The sequence below is a fragment of the Glycine soja genome, chromosome 17, assembly GCF_004193775.1.
Source record: "Glycine soja cultivar W05 chromosome 17, ASM419377v2, whole genome shotgun sequence".
NCBI lineage: Eukaryota > Viridiplantae > Streptophyta > Magnoliopsida > Fabales > Fabaceae > Glycine > Glycine soja.
In genome coordinates this window covers 37,660,013-37,680,462 of record NC_041018.1, presented here as the reverse complement: position 1 = coordinate 37,680,462, position 20,450 = coordinate 37,660,013, and the positions used below count along the sequence as shown (strand labels likewise).

The 20,450-nt window shown below is 36.3% G+C and overlaps 1 protein-coding gene across 2 annotated transcripts; it reads left to right on the top strand.

The window, feature by feature from the left end:
* On the top strand, positions 1 to 20,412 carry LOC114393577 (transcription initiation factor TFIID subunit 5-like). Of its 2 annotated transcripts, none has more exons than XM_028354930.1 (19): positions 1 to 229; positions 1,579 to 1,660; positions 1,764 to 1,842; positions 5,809 to 5,906; positions 6,001 to 6,057; positions 6,455 to 6,542; positions 11,419 to 11,528; positions 13,577 to 13,684; positions 13,916 to 14,067; positions 14,266 to 14,376; positions 14,463 to 14,532; positions 14,651 to 14,690; positions 15,622 to 15,786; positions 15,883 to 15,959; positions 16,482 to 16,598; positions 19,155 to 19,420; positions 19,542 to 19,637; positions 19,911 to 19,983; positions 20,114 to 20,412. In XM_028354930.1, exons 1-19 carry the CDS (start codon positions 99 to 101, stop codon positions 20,165 to 20,167), a joined length of 1,974 nt encoding a protein of 657 aa, XP_028210731.1. In that variant the 5' UTR covers positions 1 to 98; the 3' UTR covers positions 20,168 to 20,412. The 2 variants fall into 2 exon arrangements, with proteins under 2 accessions (XP_028210731.1, XP_028210730.1); XM_028354929.1 differs by having other exon boundaries at positions 19,908 to 19,983; positions 20,114 to 20,405.
* The last annotated feature ends 38 nt before the right edge of the window (positions 20,413 to 20,450 follow it).

Below are 20,450 nucleotides of genomic sequence, written 5' to 3'. Positions count from 1 at the left end.
AAATTATTGAAATAGAAGAAAGTGAAAGTCTTCTTCAATCACAAACGAAACGAAGCTTAGAGTGTTATTGTTGTTGTTTCTGTGGTGTGGTTTTGGCCATGGATGAAGATCAAATAGAAGGTTGTGTGAGTGGGTACCTCAAGCAGAAAGGGTTTACGCAAAACGATGACCAACTTCAACTCACCAACACCGATTCATCTCTTCAACCCGACACTCTCAATCGCGCCCAGTACTTTCTCTTTCTCTATTTCGTTTCAATTTTCGTGCAATTTCGTTTCTTTAATTTTAACCCTTTTGCCTATGAAAATTACTATGTATTTTAATGGATAATATAAATTAGACACAAAATACCATAGCGTTAGTGTCATTCGCGAAATAATGGAACTATTGTCGTAGATGAAATTACTTTTATTTTATATATATGTAGGTGTGTGATTGCTTGTGTTTTAAGTCCTGTAAAAGAAAAAAATTTGGGTGTAACTGTAGTAAAAACTTAAACTATGCAAGGTGGAGGAATTGTATGGCATGATTGACAGATATGCTTGCCCTTTAAGCCTGTGATTAGGAGTTCGAATTCTAGGCTTTGTTGAGACTTGAGAGAGGTAAGCTCCTTAATAATAGATCTCAGTATGTCGAGGGATTACTGATTAGTCTTTGACTTCTGAGGGGGGATACCTTGGGTTCACCCAATAACACTTAGATTATGTAAGTGGAAATTTTAGTTTTAAATCGGTACGGGTCAATGAAATTGTGAAATTTCAGCGGGTGCAGTTGCCCACCTTAGTGCCTAATATATGAGTTATATTTCATATTTCGAAGATGCATCTGTCTGTTCTGTAAGAAAAGCATAGGAATTTGTAATGTGATGGTGCATTTTTTATCAATAGCGTTTTCCTGCCACACTACCATGCCTTGCTAATTAGTTTGGTTGTAAACAGTCTTGCTTGCTCATGTAAGTAAATCTAGAGGATGAACTTCAATGGAAGTTTGTATTGAATTTTATTGTAAGACATGAAGGATAGGTGTGTGGTTTTACTTTTGTGAACGAGGGAGAAAAAATTTGGTGGTTTTTCCAATATTTTTGTTTTTAATTGGGAAATAAAATATTTTCGAATTAAGATGATGAAACTGCCAGTTAGTTTGCTAGGCCTATTTGAAATTATTGGAAAAAAAACCTAAGTTCCACATTAGGGAGAAATTTGTGTTGAGATAAAGTATATAAGTGGGGGGCAACCCTCACCTAACAAGTTGGTTTTGTAGGATTGAGTTAGGCCCATAATCTATATTCTAAGAAAAGTTTGCTTTTAATTTTTAAATCATCAATGGTATCTGCTTTTGACATTTGAGCGTCTCACAATAAAACTATTGCATAAATATGGTTTTGAATTGGATTGTTCTCCTTCAAAAACATCTAGCAAGCTGTTGAAGAGGGTTTTTTTACATGTTTTCTTACAACATATTCATCAGTTTGCCTGGACCCTACATTAGATTACTTTTTCAATGCATGTTATCTCTAGAGAGTGTGTTTTTATTTTTTTTTTATTTTTTATTTTTTAATGAAAACCCTTTACTTTGCAGATTGGAGAGAGGTTCTGCTAGATACCATGATGGGTATGGTAGACTAAGATCATGGGCATACAGGTCACTTGACTCATACAAGGTAAAATGCCGTTTGGTTACTGTCTTGTTTTCAGTTCATTTGTGAAATTGCTGTTTTTCAGTTCTGTGGTTATTACACATTGTTTGCCTCTTCTTCTTTGCAGCATGAGCTGCTGCGTGTGCTTTTTCCACTATTTATCCATTGCTTCATGGATCTTGTGGCAAAAGGGAATCTTCAGGAAGGTATGAGTTATAAAATATTTATGCACCCACACATTTAGTGATGATTATTATCATAATTATTTTTGTTGAATTTTAAAGCTCCTATTATGTAAAACTGTATAAACAGTTTGTAATTGTGTGTACTTGTAAGGGCTGTTAGCCTTTGCTAACAGCACTTCTCTAGCATTAGATATCTGATAACAGAATTAGTTAGTTCAGTTAGTCTGTTAGTTAGTACAATTAGTTTGTTAGTTAATTCATTTAGTCTGTTAGTCAGTACAGTTAGTTTGTTAGTTAATTCAGTTAGCCTCTACTGTTAGTTGGTTAGATTCTGTACCTGCTAATGTAAAGTTCAGAGGTCTATATATACCTCTCTATGTAACCAACTCAGATTAACTTTTCAGTCTAGTAATAATATTAGTCTTTTCTCTTAATTTTCTCATCTTCTCAAACACTTTCTCACCTTCTCAAACACTTTATCTCTCAGTTTTATCCAATATGGTATCGAGAGCCCATCCTTTGTAGTTATAAGATCTGTGTATCCATGGCTTCCACACCTTCTAATCCTGTATCTCAGTCATTCCCAAACACCGTTGCCGAGAAGCTCGATGATTCAAACTACCTTCATTGGCGACAACATGTAGAACCAGTGATCGAGGTGCATAAATTGCAGGGTTTTGTCGTCAATCCCGTTGTTCCGCCTCGCTATCTCACGGAGGATGATTGTATTGCAGATCATGTGAATCTTGAGTATGAAGCTTGGGAAGTTTAGGACCAAACACTTCTTGTTTGGCTGCAGTCCACAATCTCAAAATCAGTCTTGTTGCACGTGCTGGGCTCGAATCTTTTGTATTAGGTTTGGGACAAGATCCATGAGTATTTCAGCTTGCACACCAAAAATCTCATGCTAGACAATTGAGAATTGTGATGCGTGCAGTTTTACTTGAAGGCAAATTTATCGACGAATATTTGCATAAAATCAAAAGTTATGTTGATGAACTTGCTAGAGTTGGAGTTCTGGTGTGACACGAAGAATATGTTGATGCACTGCTTGAAGGGCTCTCGTCGGATTATGCACCGGTAATCTCTGTAATTGAAAGCAAGAAACGCACTCCATCAATAGCTGAAATTGAGGCCTTGCTTTATGGCCATGAAACACGTCTGCTTCGTTACAATAAAGAAGCTCAAATGTTAAGCTCTCCATCGTTGAACTACACTCAAGGTTATTCACACTCGAATTCCTATAAATCTGGTGATTTTGGTGGTTCTAGAGGATCTTTTGGCCGTGGCAGTGGTCATAGTGGTCCTTCTGATTGTGGTGTTGGACGCAATGGTGGTGGTTCCGGTAGAGGACGTGGTAATGGCAGATTTGCCAACTTTCAATGTCAAATCTGCCTCAAGTATGGTCACACTGCCAATGTGTGCCATTTTAGGTCTGACATGAGCTTTCAGCCTCATGAATCATTCACCTTCTTTGATCCTGGCACACTCCAAGCAATTCCTTACTCTTCTGGTTCTATCAGATCTTCCAATACCTGGTCAATCCTAATTCTAAGCCTGCTGTATCAGCTCCCAATCAACCCAGTGCTATGCTTACTAGTTCCTCCTCTCATAGGAATGGTGCTGCAAACTCAACCTGGATTCTCGATTCAAGAGCCAGCTTTCATGTAACTGGAGAATCACAGAACATCAAGCAATTCACTCATTTTGATGGACCTGACCAAATCTTCATAGGGAATGGTGAAGGTTTGAATATTTTTGGTGCTGGTTTTTCTTCTTTTGTGTCCCCTAATGATTCTCACATAACCTTTAAACTTCACAAAATATTACATGTTCCTTCAATATCAAAAAATCTATTAAGTGTGAGTCAGTTTGCTAAAGATAATTCTGTTTACTTCGAATTTCATCCTCACTTGTGTCTTGTGAAATCTCAGGAGATCAATAAAGTCCTTCTTCAAGGAGTTGTTGGTGCTGATGGTCTTTAGTCCTTCCATAACCTCAAGCTTCAAGACAATTCTCCTCTGCTTTTGTCTACTTCAACTTCAATTTCAGATAATGGCTTGCTTAGTACAGATACCATTGTTAATAAAAACTCTAGTGTGGTCCCTAATTCTATTGTTTCTTCTGCTAATACTGCTAGTCTTTGGCATACTAGATTATGTCATCTTAATAGACATGTAATGCAGCTAGTTTTCAAACATTGTAATATTTCTCCATCAAATAAAAACCTCTCAGATTTTTGTTCTTCATGTTGTATGGGAAAGTCTCACAGATTACCATCTCACACTTCTATTTCTGTTTATTCTCCTTTGGAACTTATCTTCACAAACTTGTGGGGACCCTCACATTTAACTTCATATGCTGGTTATAAATACTATGTGTCCTTTATTGATGCCTTTTCTAGGTACACTTGGATATTTCCCATCAAATCTAAGGGTGAAACTCTTTGTGTTTTTCAAGCTTTTAAGTCAATGGTTGAACTACAACTTAATACTAAAATCAAAAGTGTTCAATCTGATTGGGGTGGTGAATATAGACCTTTTACTGCTCTTCTAAATTCTTATGGCATCTCTCATGGACTTATTTGTCCTCACACTCATCATCAAAATGGTGTGGTTGAACGGAAACTTAGGCACATAGTTGATTTGGGCCTTACATTGGTATATCATGCATAATTAGTTAGTTCAGATAGTTTGCTAGTTAGTACAGTTAGTTTGTTAGTTAATTCAGTTAGCCTGTTAGTTAGTACAGTTAGTTTGTTAGTTAATTCAATTAGTCTGTTAGTTAGTACAATTTTTTTTTTGCTCAGCAAAATTAATTATATATAAATATGAAAAAGAGTACCAGAGGTACTATAGACCATATAGTTAGTATGGAAATAACAGATTCAGAGCATTAAGCATCTGAATGAAAATGTAGGGGAAAATACATGCCCTGCACAGTTTGAACCTATTATACATATTATCACTCCCTAGAGTTAGAAAGCTGCTTTGAGGTGTGAGGACCAAAAACTAAATGGCACTGTGAATCCCTTCTCCGCAACCTTAAGCCATGACCAAGTTAGGAATATGGCGTCCTCCATGACCTTGCTTCCATCAAAAGACTGGTTTTGAAATACTACCCCATTTCGATGCTTCCAGATGACCCATGTGAGTGCTACCCACAAGCACTTCCATCTTCTAGCTTTTACCCCATTAGCAGACCTGTTGTCGTGTTGCAGAAAGTGATCTTTGGAGTTATGTGGGAATGCACCCAAAGAGTTTACCCATGACTGAGTTTCCCACCATAGAGGTTCTGTTTTTGTGCAGTGGAAAAACAGATGTGCTGCATCTTCCTCCGAGCTATTACATAAAGGACATCTTGAGTCGTTTAGCTCCACTTGTCTGACCCTGAGGTTTGTCCTGGTTGGCAAACGATCTTTAATAAGCCTCCATGCGAACACTATTGCTTTGCTTGGAATCTTGAGGTTCCATAAGTCCACATAGGTCCTATCTACAGGAAACTCCCCTGTGGCTTCCATCAACAACCGGTATGCAGATTTTGTGGAGTAATTTCCACTCGAATCGGCCTTCCAAACCCATACATCTGGTCTGCCTTCCAAACCTTTACCCTAGTTAGTACAATTAGTTTGTTAGTTAATTCAGTTAGCCTTTACTGTTAGTTGGTTAGATTCTGTTACTGCTAGTGTAAAGGTTCAGAGGTCTACATATACCTCTCTTTGTAACCAACTCAGATTAACTTTTCAGTCTAGTAATATCAGTCTTTTCTCTCAATTTTCTCATCTTCTCAAACACTTTCTCACCTTCTCAAACACTTCATCACTCAGTTTTATCCAATAGCTCCTAATGAGGCCATTAGCGCAACATGTGTCTTATGCTTCTGTATTCATGATTCATGATTCCACAATAGCTCCTAATGAGGCCATTAGCGCAACATGTGTCTTATGCTTCTGTATTCATGATTCATGATTCCATTGGATATTCTCAGCTTGGAACTTTTTCAATACCTTTCGTGAAGACCATGAAATGATGCATTCGCGAGACCTTCAAAAGTTGGAACTAGTTCTTTCTCCTACTCATTTTAAGGTTTGTTGCTGTCTAAATTATGATATCTCTTATATGTTTCTTGAAGTTGTTGGATCATTAGCATTATATAACCTATAATATTGTTCTTACTCAGGAAATGGAATTCGCTCATTCCCTTAGGCAGAGTAAATTCAACATAAAGATATGTGGGGTAATGTCTTTATTTACCTAGATTAGTTTATCAATATGCTTTGATTGAACTGTATTGCAGTTATTAAAATTAAACATTTTGTTCAATTAGTTTCACAATCCATGAGAACTCCAGAAATATTGCGCCCCTTTTGGGCTTTCTTTTCTGTGTTTAACTATCATACTGTGATTTTTTTTTTACTAGTATTGATGATGCTTTACTTTTTGAAAGAATGCATGGCTATTAATTTGCAGTTTCTGAAAATCAGAACTATAAATAAACACCATCTTGTCTTTATTTATAGTTTTTTTTCTTCAGAATTTTCATTATTGTGGTCATTACATTTACTTTTACTTTATAAAAAAAGAGCTATACATTGAAAAATCTGATAGTAGTTAATGTTTTGGGCTTCTGGCAGTATTCTTATGAGCTACTGATGCAACATCTACACAGTATGCAATCCACCACAATAATTGGTATTATCAATGAGCACATTAGCTTCCAAGGTACTTTTTGTTAAACTCAGAAATTAGGATGAAAACTGTGTCCTCTCCTCTGGAGAATTCTCATTTAAATAATATGATACAATCTGATTTTTAGCCTTGAAGTTTGCTAAAAAATTATATATGGTAACCCACAGCTGGGCTAAGTAATTAAGGATATAATTACACAGTTACAGCTATACAATCATACAAGATATGCTGATTTAAAGGGCCAATAAATCTGCACAAATAATATCAAATAATCTGCCTATCAATCTTATTGACATCCCCCTTCAAATTGATGTTGGTGAATCTACAAGCATCAATTTGCTGACTAGGAAATTATGCCGTTGACGTGTCAAAGATTTGGTGAGGACGTCGACTAGTTGAACAAATGTTGAGACATGAGGTAGAGTGATAATTCTGCGGTCATAGGCTTCCCTGATTGAATGAGAATCGACCTCTATGTGCTTTGTTCTTTCATGGCATACAGGATTTGCTGCAATCTGTATGACACTTGTATTATCAGCATACAATGGAGTTAGTGTTGCTTGTGAATAACCAAGTTCTGACAAATAGTCTCAGAGCATGCGGTAGACATGAACCGATATTCTGCTTCAGTAGAGGATTTAGAGACCGATTCCTGTTTCTTGCATTTCCAGGAGATAAGGACATCTCCTAAAAACATACACCAACCAGTAGTAGACTTCCTTGTGTCGGGACATCCAGCTCAGTCAGCATCACTGTAGGCTTGAAGTTGTATTGGTGCACTTGCAGGAAAGAAGAGACCATGGCTAGGAGTGACAAACAAATATTTAATGATTCGTCGTACTGCTGTAAGATGCAAGTGTCTAGGATTTTGCATGAATTTGCTGACTGTGTGGACAACAAAAGAGATATCAGGTCTTGTGATGGTTTGGTAGATGAGACTTCCAACCAACTTTCTATATAAAGTTGGGTCTTGTAGGAGTTCACCTTCATCTCGTCTTAACTTGACATTAACTTCCATGGGAGTGTCAACCGTAGTTGTAGTGGTGAGACCAGCTAGCTAAATTAGATCCTGAGTATAATTGTGTTGAGTGACAAAGATGCCTTTTTGTTGGAATTGTACTTCTAATCCCAAGAAATAAGTGAGTTGTCCAAGATCTTTCATGTGGAAAGTTGTATGCAGCAATTGTTTGATTGTAGTGATAGCCTCTTGATCTGAGCCAGTGACTACATAAACAAGGAGGATCACAATTCCTTTTGAGGTGCTTTGTAGAAAGAGAGATGGATCATAGCTACTTTGGATGAAGGAAAAGCCAAGTAGTGTTGTGCTAAACTTTTCAAACCACACTCTTGGTGCCTGTTTTAATCCATACAAAGAACGTTTTAGCTTGCAGACATTATTAGGTAATGGTGAGGACATACCAGTAGGAAGTTTGATGTAAACTTCTTCCTTGAGGTCACCATGAAGGAAAGCATTTTTGACATCTAGCTGGTGAATTTGCCAAGATTTAGATGCAGCAATGACAATAATAGTCCTCACAGTAGTCATCTTAGCCACCGGTGCAAAGGTCTCTTCATAGTCTAGGCCAAATTGTTGCTTATTTCCAAGAACAACCAATCTAGCCTTGTATCGATCTATTGATTCATCTGAATGCAACTTTATAGTGAATACAAATTTACTGCCAAGAGGTTTAATCGATGGAGGACATGGAACAATGTTCCATGTTTGATTTTCCTCTAGTGCAAGAAGTTCAGTTTCTATAGCATCCTGCCAACATTTATGCTCCATTGCCCATTTATATGAAGAAGGAATAGGAACAGATGCTAAAGTTGCTGTCAAAGATAAAGGTTAAGAAAAACCATACTTTTCCGGTGGTTTACGAATGCGAGTTCTATGACGTAAAGGGATTGGTTCTAGTTGAAGCGCTGAATCAGCAACCAGAGAATGATCGGGAGAGGGCCTTGGAGGGATTGAAGGCTAAATTAGTGGAACAATCGGACGTCTTTGGTAAACCATGAAAGGAGGACGAGCTTGTTCTTCTGCAAAACTGTTAGGAAACAATGACAAAACAAATTTCGATGTAGAAGAGTGAGTGTCTTGGTTAGTAGTAAAAAAATATGTATCTTCTTGACAAATGACATTTCTAGAAATCCGAATCCTATGTAAATGAGGATCATAGCATATAAAACCTTTTTGATGGGCTGAGTAACCAAGAAAAGCACATTTAACAGATTGAGCTGTGAGTTTGGTGTGTTCTGGTAGCTGAAGATGAACATAACAGACACAACCAAAGGTGCGGAGAGTTAAATAATTGGGTGGCTTACCAAATAACCTTAAGAAAGGGGAATTATTGCTTAAGACTTGAGAAGGCAGCCGGTTAATAAGGTGGACAACAGTTGAAAGAGCTTCACACTAAAAACAGGAGGGCACAAAGGAGTCCAACATTAAGGTACATACAACATCAAGAAGATGATGATTTTTTCTTTCAGCTACCCCGTTTTGTTGGGGTGTGGAAGGACAAGACCTTTGAGATAATATACCATTTTCCTGCAAGAACTCTTGAAACAAATGAGATGTATATTTTCCCCCATTGTTAGAACGCAGAGTTTTAATTTTTGATGAAAACTGAGTTTGAACATAGGCATGAAAGAATTTGAATGCAGAGAATGCTTTAGCTTTAGAACGCAAAAAGTAGACCCATGTAAAATAACTATAGTCGTCAATAAAAGTGATAAAATACCTGTAATGTGCATGAGATATTACAGGTGGAATTCCCCATAAATTACTGTGAATTATGTCAAAAGGCTGATTTACATTTGATTGATGAATTGGAAATGGTAGAATTTTACTTTTACCAAGTTTACAAGAATTGCAATCAAATTGAACAGCACTAAAAGATAGGGAATCTTTATTGTCAAGAACTCTGATTTCATCAGTTCATGAAGTACATTGGAATTTGGGTGACCAAGACGCTTATGCCATAATTGAAAATTATCAGTTGCAGAATTACAAGAAATAGCTGAGCAAAAAAAAAAGAATTACAAGAAATAAAAGGCAGAAAAAAACATGGTGATAACGATGAATAAAGAGGAAAAAGACGTCCAACTTTAGGCCCCTTCGCGATCATCTTCCCTGAGTGTTGATCCTGCACAAGACAACCAGATTTTAATAATTCAACTCTACAATCATTATCAACTAATTGACCAATTGAAATAAGGTTACTGGTGAGATCAGGAGAAACATAAACATTGGTAAGAGATGAGGAAATATCACCAATTGCTGTGATAGGTAAATTGTTTCCATCTGCAGTGTGTATTTGCAAATTACCAGAGTAATTTGTGTCATTGGTATGTGCAGCAACATTGTTGGTCATATGATTGGATGCGTCAAAGTCAAAATACCAAGGAGAGCTGGGTAAAGAAGCTTTACCTGAAAGACCCAAAGCAGAAAATGCCGAAATGACCATTTGTTGAACCATTTCAGGGGTTAAAGTTGGCACAGAAGCAGGTGGATTCTGATCCCCATAAACGGGAGTAGTAGAAGAGCCATCAATTGCAGTGAAGGCTGTTGCATTTCTCCATGGTGGTCTGATTTGACATTCTTTTATGATATGACCTTCTTTTTTGCAGTAATTGTAGAACTTTTTAGGACAATGGGAAGCAAAATGTCCATGGCCTTTGCAACAGAAACATTGGACAGTACTCATGTCTCGTCCTTGAGGTTTGCCTTGTACTGCATATGCCACAGGAAAGGATGCATATTTATGTTGTTCCATGTTTGTCTGAGTGAGGAGACGTTGTTCTTCACGAAGTAGTTTATTTAGGTATTCATCCAAGGAGGGGACAATAACTCTATTCATTAGGTTGGTTCGAATGCCCTCAAAATCAAATATCAATTTCATAAGAAATTGATCTCGTTTTGTGGTGTCATGAACATTTTGGGCTGCAATTTGTCCTTCAGTTGACAAATCTTTATAGACAATGTCAGTATATTTAGCCCAAAGATTCATGAAATGAGAATAAAATTCAGAAATTGAGAGACTATCCTGTTGAAAAATGACAATTTCATGTTCAAGTTGGAACCTGCGAGCAGTGTTGTTTTGGTTATAAATTTTCTTCAGGTAGTCCCACATCTTTGTTGCAGTGGTGAAGGGTCTAAGATTGAGGACGATATTAGGCTTAACAGAGCCTATGATCCAAGTCATGACCTGTGTATCTTTGACCTTCCATTTGACACGTGTCTCCTTATGCGTAGTTTTGTCAAGAGCATAATCAGTTCCGTCAACATGAGCCCAAAGCTCCTTACCTTTGACAAAGATCTGGAACTAGAATGCCCAGGTGGAATAGTTATTTCCATTAAGACGAACAAAGAGGACATTATATTTTTCAGTAGACATGATGCTGAGAAAAAAAAATCACAGGAGGAGAAAAAACAAGAAACTCGAGAAATCAAGAACAGCACCGGGTGAACAGCACTGTATGAACAGTACCTTGATGTGAACAGTGAACTGGGAACTCGAAGACTGGGAGCGCAGCGAAGAAAAAAAACTAGGTTGGGATCAAAACCTAGACCGATACCATGTTAAACTCGAAGAAATTAGAATGAAAACTGTGTCTTCTCCTTTGGAGAATTCTCATTTAAATAATATGATACAATTTGATTTCTAGCCTTGAAGTTTGCTAAAAAACGATATATGGTAACCTACAGCTGGGCTAAGTAAGTAAGGATATAATTACACAGTTACAATCATACAAGTTATGCTAATTTAAAGGGCCAATAAATCTGCACAAATAATGGCAAATAATCTGCCTATCAATCTTATTGACACTTTTCCTCATTTTAAGTTGTGTGTTGATTCTGTTCATTCGAATTTGTCAGTTTTGCATAAACTTCATTTTTGTTGCACTGCAGTTACAGCTGGACAACCTAGCTCAACTTCTGATGATCCAGAAGCCGTTTCCCTCATTGGAAACATCAAGGATGAAGCAAACCAGATAAACCAGAAAGAAATACTTTGGGGAGTGAGTCCTTTATTATATTGGCAAAACTAGACAATGTTATAAACTATCTTGCTCTTTTTGTTTCTATCAATGCAACCCAGTTTCTTACCTTTGCAAGCTTTTGTTGTAACAAAAAGTGTATTAATAACATGTTGAATACCTGAAACTTTCAAAACTAAAAAATGCTAACTTTTCTGCGATTCCCAGTTTTAATGCCTTGGTCAACAGTCAATTTAAAGAATACAGAGAGAGAGAGAAAAGGAGAAAGGAGTTTTCATTATCTGTTTGTGAAAATGATTCAAAATTGCAAGAGTGCTAGGACTCTGTTATTTATACAAGAGAGAAGCTTACACAGTAAGCTAGACCTAGATCCTAACTAACTCCAGCAAGCACAGCTGGCTATCTAACACTAACAGTTGTGCTGAGTCAGCATTCTGACTCAGCTTACTATATAACTGTAACATCTGTTACATCCCCTGTCATAATTTCATCATTTTACTTGGATTGATGTGTGGAATACTAATTTTGAATGAACAGAATCTTTGATTGTGCCCGACTTAAGAGTAGTGTGATATAGAATTTAGATGGGAAAGAGAAAGAAACAGAAAGACAGAGAAATAAAGGGGAGAAGGGAAGAACAGAATAGAGAGGATAGAAAGAGGAGAGAAACAGAGAGATCAAAGAAACTGTGCACTGAACTTCTGTTATTATTGTTCCAGCTTGTCTAAAATATAACAGCCCTACTTTATTTATAGGCAGCTACCCAACAGCTATGAAATCTTATCTAACAGTAGCTGACTAATAACTAACATTCTTTTCTTATTTATATTTACATATCAGACTTGTTGTCCAGAGTGTGGGAGCCATGGCTCTTCCAAAATTTTTAAAACAACATAACTTTACTTTTCTTGTCCTTTATTATAATTATAATGTATTTGAAGGGGAGTGAGGTGGCAGTTTGTTTCATTTAATTGTAAACAAAATTATTTAGTAACAAAATAAGGTGCTTTGTGTGGACTGACTTTCTTTTGAGTGATAGGTGATTACCAGATATGTACTCAATAAGGGTACGACAACCATTTAGAAGTATCCATGCAGTGTAGGTATATGCTTACAAAGGTTTAATTTAAATTCTAATTTATAGCCACTGGTGTCACGCTTGTTATGGTTATAATTTGGACCAGCAGTTCTGGCATTGTTAAAATTATGGGTTTTAGGTATAGAGGGGGAGTGGGAGACAGAGAGATGAAAGAGAATCTTACACTAATTTATATTAACTGAGATGTATTACAATGTATTGATGTGTTCCATATGTTCATAAAACCTAGAGAACTAACCCTCATTTATACTAATCACAATACTATGGATAAGGAGAGGATAATAGCATGAGTAGTGTCGAGTTGATAAAGCCCATGGACTCTCATCTGGTGCCACAAGGTTATTAAACTTGAGAGTCTATGTAGATTCGTGAAAGTTCCATAGACTTTTAAGAGTCTACTTCATATAAAAATAACAACAAAATACCTATAAATAACACACCAATTAAACATTTTAGCAACATAATAAAGCAAAATAATAAACCCTAAATTCCACAATACTTAAATAATCAAGTCTAGCAATGCATCGTTACTAGATAATTACTTGCAGAGGTGATAGTAGTGGTAGAACATTCTTATTGATGGTTTGATATTGTTAGAGGTGAGGGTTTGATTCAAGAACAACACACCAAATGGAGGTATGTTGAACCCTTAACACACAGAAAACAACCCAAAACGAGTGCTGACTTGGTGGCAAACTCGAGAGTCTACCGAGTTTGCATAGAGTTTACAGAGAATCTACTAAAAAGCGAGTTGCATACAAGTCAACTCACAGAGGGTAAGTAGACTTGTAAACTCATAAGATTTAGTGAGTTAAGTCGAGAGTTTGATAACCATGTGGTGCCAATCATCCACCCCAAACTCCAGAAAAGTTCTTTATTGAATTCTTTAATTGAAATATTTTTTATTTAAATAATTAATGACCTGTTCAATAATGGTTCGGTTTCAATCTCATTATTACTTCTGTAATAGATGTTTAAAGACTCTGCAGAAGACTGTGTAGATAAGACTGGGTCCTTGCTTTCAGACACAGAAAAGGGTGAAGGGGAAGGCAAAGAGGGAGAGAATGATGAGATTAAGGTTACATCTGTTCTTAAAATGCACCTCTGACTTTTTATGTTTTATTTTGTGAATGCTTTTACCAGATAACCTGATATGATTTGTTTCTCAGAATTTATGCACCTATAAAAAAGTTGAGCATGAGTTCCATTTGAATGTACTTTGATCACCTTAATACTGCAGATTCTTTGTTTGATTGCCAAAAAGTGTTAATTGTTTTTCTTTTTTGTTTTACACTTGTTTCTCTTTTAGAAAAGGTCAATTGATGGAGGAAAGCAAGGTAGTTCAATAAAAAAGGCAAAAAAGGACAAGGCTGGCAGTGCAACAGGGAAAAATGCTAAACCAGAAGCTAACACTGTATCTGCAGCACCTCGCATTAAACCAGAGCTACCCTTGCCCACATTGTATTCTCCCAAGTCTATTTTTTTTTTAATTGGCTTGTATACTCTGTAGGATATAGATTAAACCAGAAGACATCAAAGATAGTAGCTCTATTCTATAATCTATAATACAAACCAGATAACATTAAAGTCATACATAAGCACTCCATTGAAGATATGTAGTTCTATTCTGTTGAATGTTGTAATGTTGCATTGTTGCAGTTCAACTGATGTAGAACTTTCCATCCTAGAAGATTTAAGGAATCGTGTACAATTGAGTAGTGTTGCTCTCCCTTCAGTTAACTTCTACACAATTGTAAATACACATAATGGGTAATGTCTTATGCTTTGGCAGAACAAGTTTATTTTATGTTTGGTTTTCTGTTGGGTAACACTTCAATTTTTGCTCAACTACCCAGTTTAAGTTGTTCATCAATATCACATGATGGATCATTGATTGCTGGAGGATTTTCTGACTCGTCACTAAAGGTTCTTTCTCGTCATCCTCCTCCTTCCACCCCTCCAAACTAACACCCTCTTTCCCTTAAGAACTTTATCATTGCAGATAATATAAACTTCTGCTAATTATTGTTGCTTGTATTCGCAGGTCTGGGATATGGCGAAACTTGAAAAACAACCCACCACTTGTAAGTTTATAACTAAATTCCTTTTGTTTAGACCAAGCTGAGTAAATTTGTTGCATTCTTTGCTTGAAAAACATGAATATGATTAGAAGTTTCACTATGAGTATGGTTGTTATCTATAATGTGCTGCAGTGCCCCATATGGCTTGTAAAACTCTGTTAAATTCCTTATCTTGTATGATTGTATCACCTCTTGATAAGCACACAAAATTTTCCTTATCTTGTATACAAAGAAAGTTATGATCAATACCTCTCCTCTTTGTGGGAGATACTAGACCAGATGCTGTGGAAGTAATCTATAACTCATTCATGGTACATTTTCTTATAGACTTTATGATTTTTAGAATTTGTGGGGGAAAAAACTTTTCATATAAGAATGTGAAGTAAAACAGTATGAGTTCACCAACAACTCGTTAGTTTGAGTAGAACTGGGCTCGGTTCCCTTAAATAAGCAAGGTCTTGGGTTTGAACCTTGTAAATAGAAAAAACGTGGTTGGGAGAGAAGACTCCACTAAAGGTGACCGACTAAATTTCACGGCGAATATTAATCATCGGCAAAGCCGGTGGATACTTTGTATCAATAATATGGTTACCAAAAACAGTGAGTTCACTAGTGGATCTTAAATATTATTTCATTCATTTGAGAGTGATGTCATTGTAATTTTTTTGCAGGGATTGGTCCTTCACTAATATGATTTGTTGTTAATTTGCATATGAAACTGGCTTCTTGAGCTCAAATATCTTGTCTGTTGCTAAAACATTAAGGTGTCTAACAAAAAAATATGAATGCTGAGTTGAACAAAGTCAAAACTAAGGTTTTATTTAGCAAAATTTAGATTGATTGAAGGAAGTTTGTCATGTTTTGAGCAACTTGATATGATCAAATGAATTCTATGTTTTACTTGTTATAATACTTCAGTTGTTGCTATCATCAGCTTTTTCACAGGGAGGGAATGACACATCACAAAATGAACAAAATATTGGGCAAAATAGTGGGAAAAGACTGTGCACATTGTTTCAAGGTCATTCAGGGCCAGTTTATGCGGCTACTTTTAGTCCTGCTGGGGATTTTATTCTTTCCTCTTCAGCAGACAAAACAAGTATGTTTATTTGATCCCATTTGAATGTTCTTTCCTAATTCTGTTTCTTCACTTTTGATAATGTATTTTATTATTTTTCATGTTTATATAATGCAGTTCGATTATGGAGTACAAAGCTTAATGCCAATCTTGTTTGTTACAAGGGTCACAATTACCCAATTTGGGATGTTCAGGTATAACTCTATCATCTGAATTTTTATAACTTCTATAATGTAATTGATGTGGTGATGCCATATTTTTTTTAGAGAAATTGTGTTGGTACAAAAGATAATGTAAGAAAGAGAGATGATGTGGGATAAGATGGTGGATGGGAAGGAGAGAGATAAAGAGATGATGTGCTTCTCTTTGAAATATAGATACCTTGAATCTTTTATACAATACAATATGAAAATATATGACATTGTAATGTAATAATCTATTAATGCTCAGGAAGTTAAAGAAATAATTCTTGTCCCATTCACCAATTTTCTTTTATGCTCAAGATATACTTTAGAAGTATGAGTATCTTTGGGACTTCGTTATCTCAATTCTCAAGTATCAAATGCTGAGCTTGTGAAGATTTTCTTCTCTACCCAATGGATATATTCTTTCTTCCTTCTTTGTTATACTATTTAATTTTGGGTCATTACTGTAATACTATCTGCATTTACATTCTAGAATGCTACATTATTTATGCTTTTATTTTTCTGGAGCAGTTTAGTCCTGCAGGGCATTATTTTGCTAGCTGTTCACATGATAGAACAGCTAGGATTTGGTCCATGGACAGAATACAACCTTTGAGAATAATGGCAGGGCATTTGTCAGATGTTGATGTGAGTTTTAACATTCAATCCTTTTTCTCTTGTGTTTGTCCTAATTTTCTCCAGATTTTGTATCATCTACTAGTTAATTACAATTTTTTTAATTTGCATATTGATTCCTCCAGAATTTTTTTACAAGTAACTTAGTTCTGGATGCTTATATTAATTTTCCATGCAGTATCTACAAACTTGGAAGCTATACTAAAAGCGTGAATTGAGTTTGTCCATCCAAATTTGTATCTGAGTCCTAGACCCTTAAGCTACAAATAAAAGAGATTAGCAAAATAAAGATTGTGTATGTCAACTCACCAAACATTTTTTTTTGCTTTTTACTTTTTAGTTCCAGAGATTATGCGATTTATTATGTGTCTCAAGGAAATATAGGATAAAATAATCATCAAAATACTTGGCGAGTCTGAATTCACATGGCAACTCCCTTGGTCCTTTAAGATCAGGTGGCTGCTGTTGAATGGGGCCTCTGCATCCCTTTCTCCTTGGATCCTAGTAAGGGTCTCCCTAGTTTCCATGATAATCATCAAAATACTGATAGTGATGAATAGAGGTGTTAAATCTGCATTTTTCTCGTCATTGATATGTTGGGGAGATTCGAGGGGAGGAAATGCCGGATAGATTTACACCGGTGTACCACGAGCCACCACATAAGGGAACTTGACACCACACTTTAACCCAAAACCTTAAGGCTCAAGTTTATGGGTCTTCTCCTCACTTATATGGTGCTCAATTTTTTCACTTTTGTCCAATGTGGGACTTCACCTCACACTTGTAACCCAACAATCTCCCCCTCAAGTGTGAGTCTCTTCCACATGGTAGTCTCCCTCTTAAGCGGAAGTCTTTATCATCCACGAGTATAGCCATTAGAGCCCTCATGCTCTAGTTACTTGCGGTACTTGCACCGCCGCTCCATCTGCGGGACACGCTGCCTAGACCCACCGCCAGGAAAACTTTCGATACAAGGGATCCCCAAGGCCAAGATCCATCGCCGCCATCTTACTCTTCTGAGCCGGTCACCAATTCGAACTTGGCTCTAAAACCAGTTGTTGGGAAATTCGAGGGGAGGAAACACCGGATAGATTTACACCGGTGTACTACGAGCCACTACATAAGGGAACTTGACACTACACTTTAACTCAAAACCTTAAGGCTCAGGTTTATGGGCTTCTCTTCACTTATATGGTGTTCATTTTTTTTCACTTTTGTCTGATGTGAGACTTCACTTCACACTTGTAACCTAACATGATAAGGGTACCATTAGATGATAGTAAAATAATTATAGAGGGATGCTAGCTCTTGTCTTAGATAAATGAAGAATTTATTGAAAATGAATCCTCTTACATATACAAAGATGATGAAGTGAGAGAGAAAGAAATCAGCACTCTAATAAAGAGCAACTAGCCCATTTGCGATTCCAAACTTAAAAAACCCTTTGAAGACTCCATCAGCAGAAAGTCACAACAAAGCTCAAAGACACGTCTATCCCATAAAAATTGTAGAGTAATAAATTTATTGATGTTAACTTCTCTTTTCATCCCCCTCTATCTTAATATATTGAAAGTTAAGAATTAAGCAGAATATAAGTTGATGTAAATTTAGGAAAGTCTGGCGTGCTGGATAGACTTGTGGGAGATATCATCGATGATTTTTTTCTTTGTTCCAAGACTATTGTGGCCATAGAATATTTGACTGCTTACACTGAAATTATGGATTTCTTTGGTATGGTTAATTGTGAGGGGAGGAAAGTGTAATCTCATTTTTGAAGGAGATCTGAGGGTTTCCTGAGACTTATATAAATACAAGAGAATGTGACAAAATGGTGTAAAGGAATTATTTTATAGTATTCATCTACTATATGATTAGTTTCAGGGGATTTTATATATTTTTGTGTTAATCCTCTAAATGTAAGTATAAGTGAATTAGAAAGCAAGAAATGTAAAGAAAAGAGAAGTGCGGGGGAAGATAACCCAAGAACTGTTTGGCAACATAATGCTTAATTCAACAAAACCAAGCCTTTTACTACTAGTAGAGTCATTTACATGGATTAAATGATGTCACAATGTTGTTCCGTAAATTATGTCTATAGCTATTGACCTCTAAATCCTTAATGGTTTTGCCTATTTCACCTCTAGCAATTGGGTTACCCTCCATCTAAACTATTATCCTTATTGGGATTCTTAAATGTCTTTTCCAATCTACACACTTGTCCAGACCACCTAGGCTGAATTTTTACCATCTTTTCTACAAATAGATGCTACGCCTTTTCAAAGGTCTTCTCCAATCTACACCTGAACATTATGCTCTTTAAGATAATACTGTACTTGCAACTAATTGACAATCTTACATTTCCTTATATATATATATATATCTTCTTTTTTTTTGGGGGGGGGGGGAGGGGGTTCCATAATTGGGTTGATCTGTTTTACTCATTCTCCTTCCACTCTTATCCGTAGATGGATTATTATTATTATTATTTTTAATTATGTGTACGTAAAGAATACTTCACTTCTTCAATCTATATTATGTAATGTTTACCTATTCTTCTGTCTCGTTTAGTGTGTGCAGTGGCATGTCAACTGCAACTACATTGCTACTGGCTCCAGTGACAAAACAGTTCGATTATGGGATGTACAGAGTGGGGAATGTGTTCGGGTTTTCATTGGTCACAGGAGTATGATTTTATCTTTGGCAATGTCTCCGGACGGTCGCTATATGGCATCTGGTGATGAAGACGGCACCATCATGATGTGGGACCTCTCTAGTGGCTGTTGCGTCACGCCTTTAGTCGGCCACACCTCATGTGTCTGGTCACTCGCTTTCAGGTGATCCCTACAAACAACCCCACTCAAGACATTTCAACTTGATCATAGAAAGGAAATCAAAGGTATTCAAGGTTGCTATCAACTTAACATTACTGCTGTTCTTTATTGTTGGATGTGTCAGTTGTGAAGGTTCTCTTCTAGCATCTGGATCCGCAGATTGCACAGTCAAATTTTGGGATGTAACTACGGGTATAAAGGTTCCAAGGAATGAAGAAAAGTAAGTAGTTTGTCCTACATGAAAACATACGACTATCTCGTTAGGAATTGTCTTTTTGAGGAGTGTTAGGAACACATTATTTCCAATACACTCTTTAATGGGTTAATTTTTTTTGAAAATGACAAAATTAGGAAAGAAAATCATTAAATATGGTGTGGGAGCCACAAAATTGTCATTTTCAATAAATTTCAACAAGAGAGTGTGTGTGTTCCTAGCATTTCTCGTGTTTTCTCATGGAAAAACTGACAGCATGCAATTTCACATCATTAGTAGAAGTGGGAATACTAACAGACTCAGATCATTGAAAAGCTTGCCAACCAAATCTGCTTCAGTTTACTCTCTTCAGGTAAATTCACTAATGATCTATTTTTGGTTTCATTTTATCTATTTCTAGTCTTGATTCAACTTTATGAGGATTTAAGGAGATATAAGGTTGGCTTGGTAATTATGTAATTTTGTATTGTGTTCTGGAGCAGTTTTGTCGAAGGAATCTTCTATTTGCAGCTGGAGCTATTGCAAAAACTGGCTGATAGCGTGTATTCAAATTTCAAAGTGACACTTCTGACTTGAAAACCAAAACAACTAATGCTGTGTTATACAGTTGTATTTGTAATTTTAGAGTAAATTGAATTGACATATACCATTGGCAAGTTTTGCTAATTCATGCATATTAACCACCCCCCCCCCCCCATAAATGTGTAATTTATTGTAATATTATTCAGAGATCAGAAGAATTACTTTTTATTCAAGCTTTATTTTCATTTGTTTCTTTAAATTCTCTTTATGTGACCTTGTTTTATATTTTACTAATAT

Bases quoted from the DNA above. Each gene is read 5' to 3' on its own strand.
- LOC114393577 (XM_028354929.1), top strand. From the start codon at position 99: ATGGATGAAGATCAAATAGAAGGTTGTGTGAGTGGGTACCTCAAGCAG. The intron at 11,529-13,576 runs GTGAGTCCTTTA...CTTCTGTAATAG, and splicing joins AGAAAGAAATACTTTGGGGA to ATGTTTAAAGACTCTGCAGA. The intron at 15,960-16,481 runs GTATAACTCTAT...TTTCTGGAGCAG, and splicing joins ACCCAATTTGGGATGTTCAG to TTTAGTCCTGCAGGGCATTA.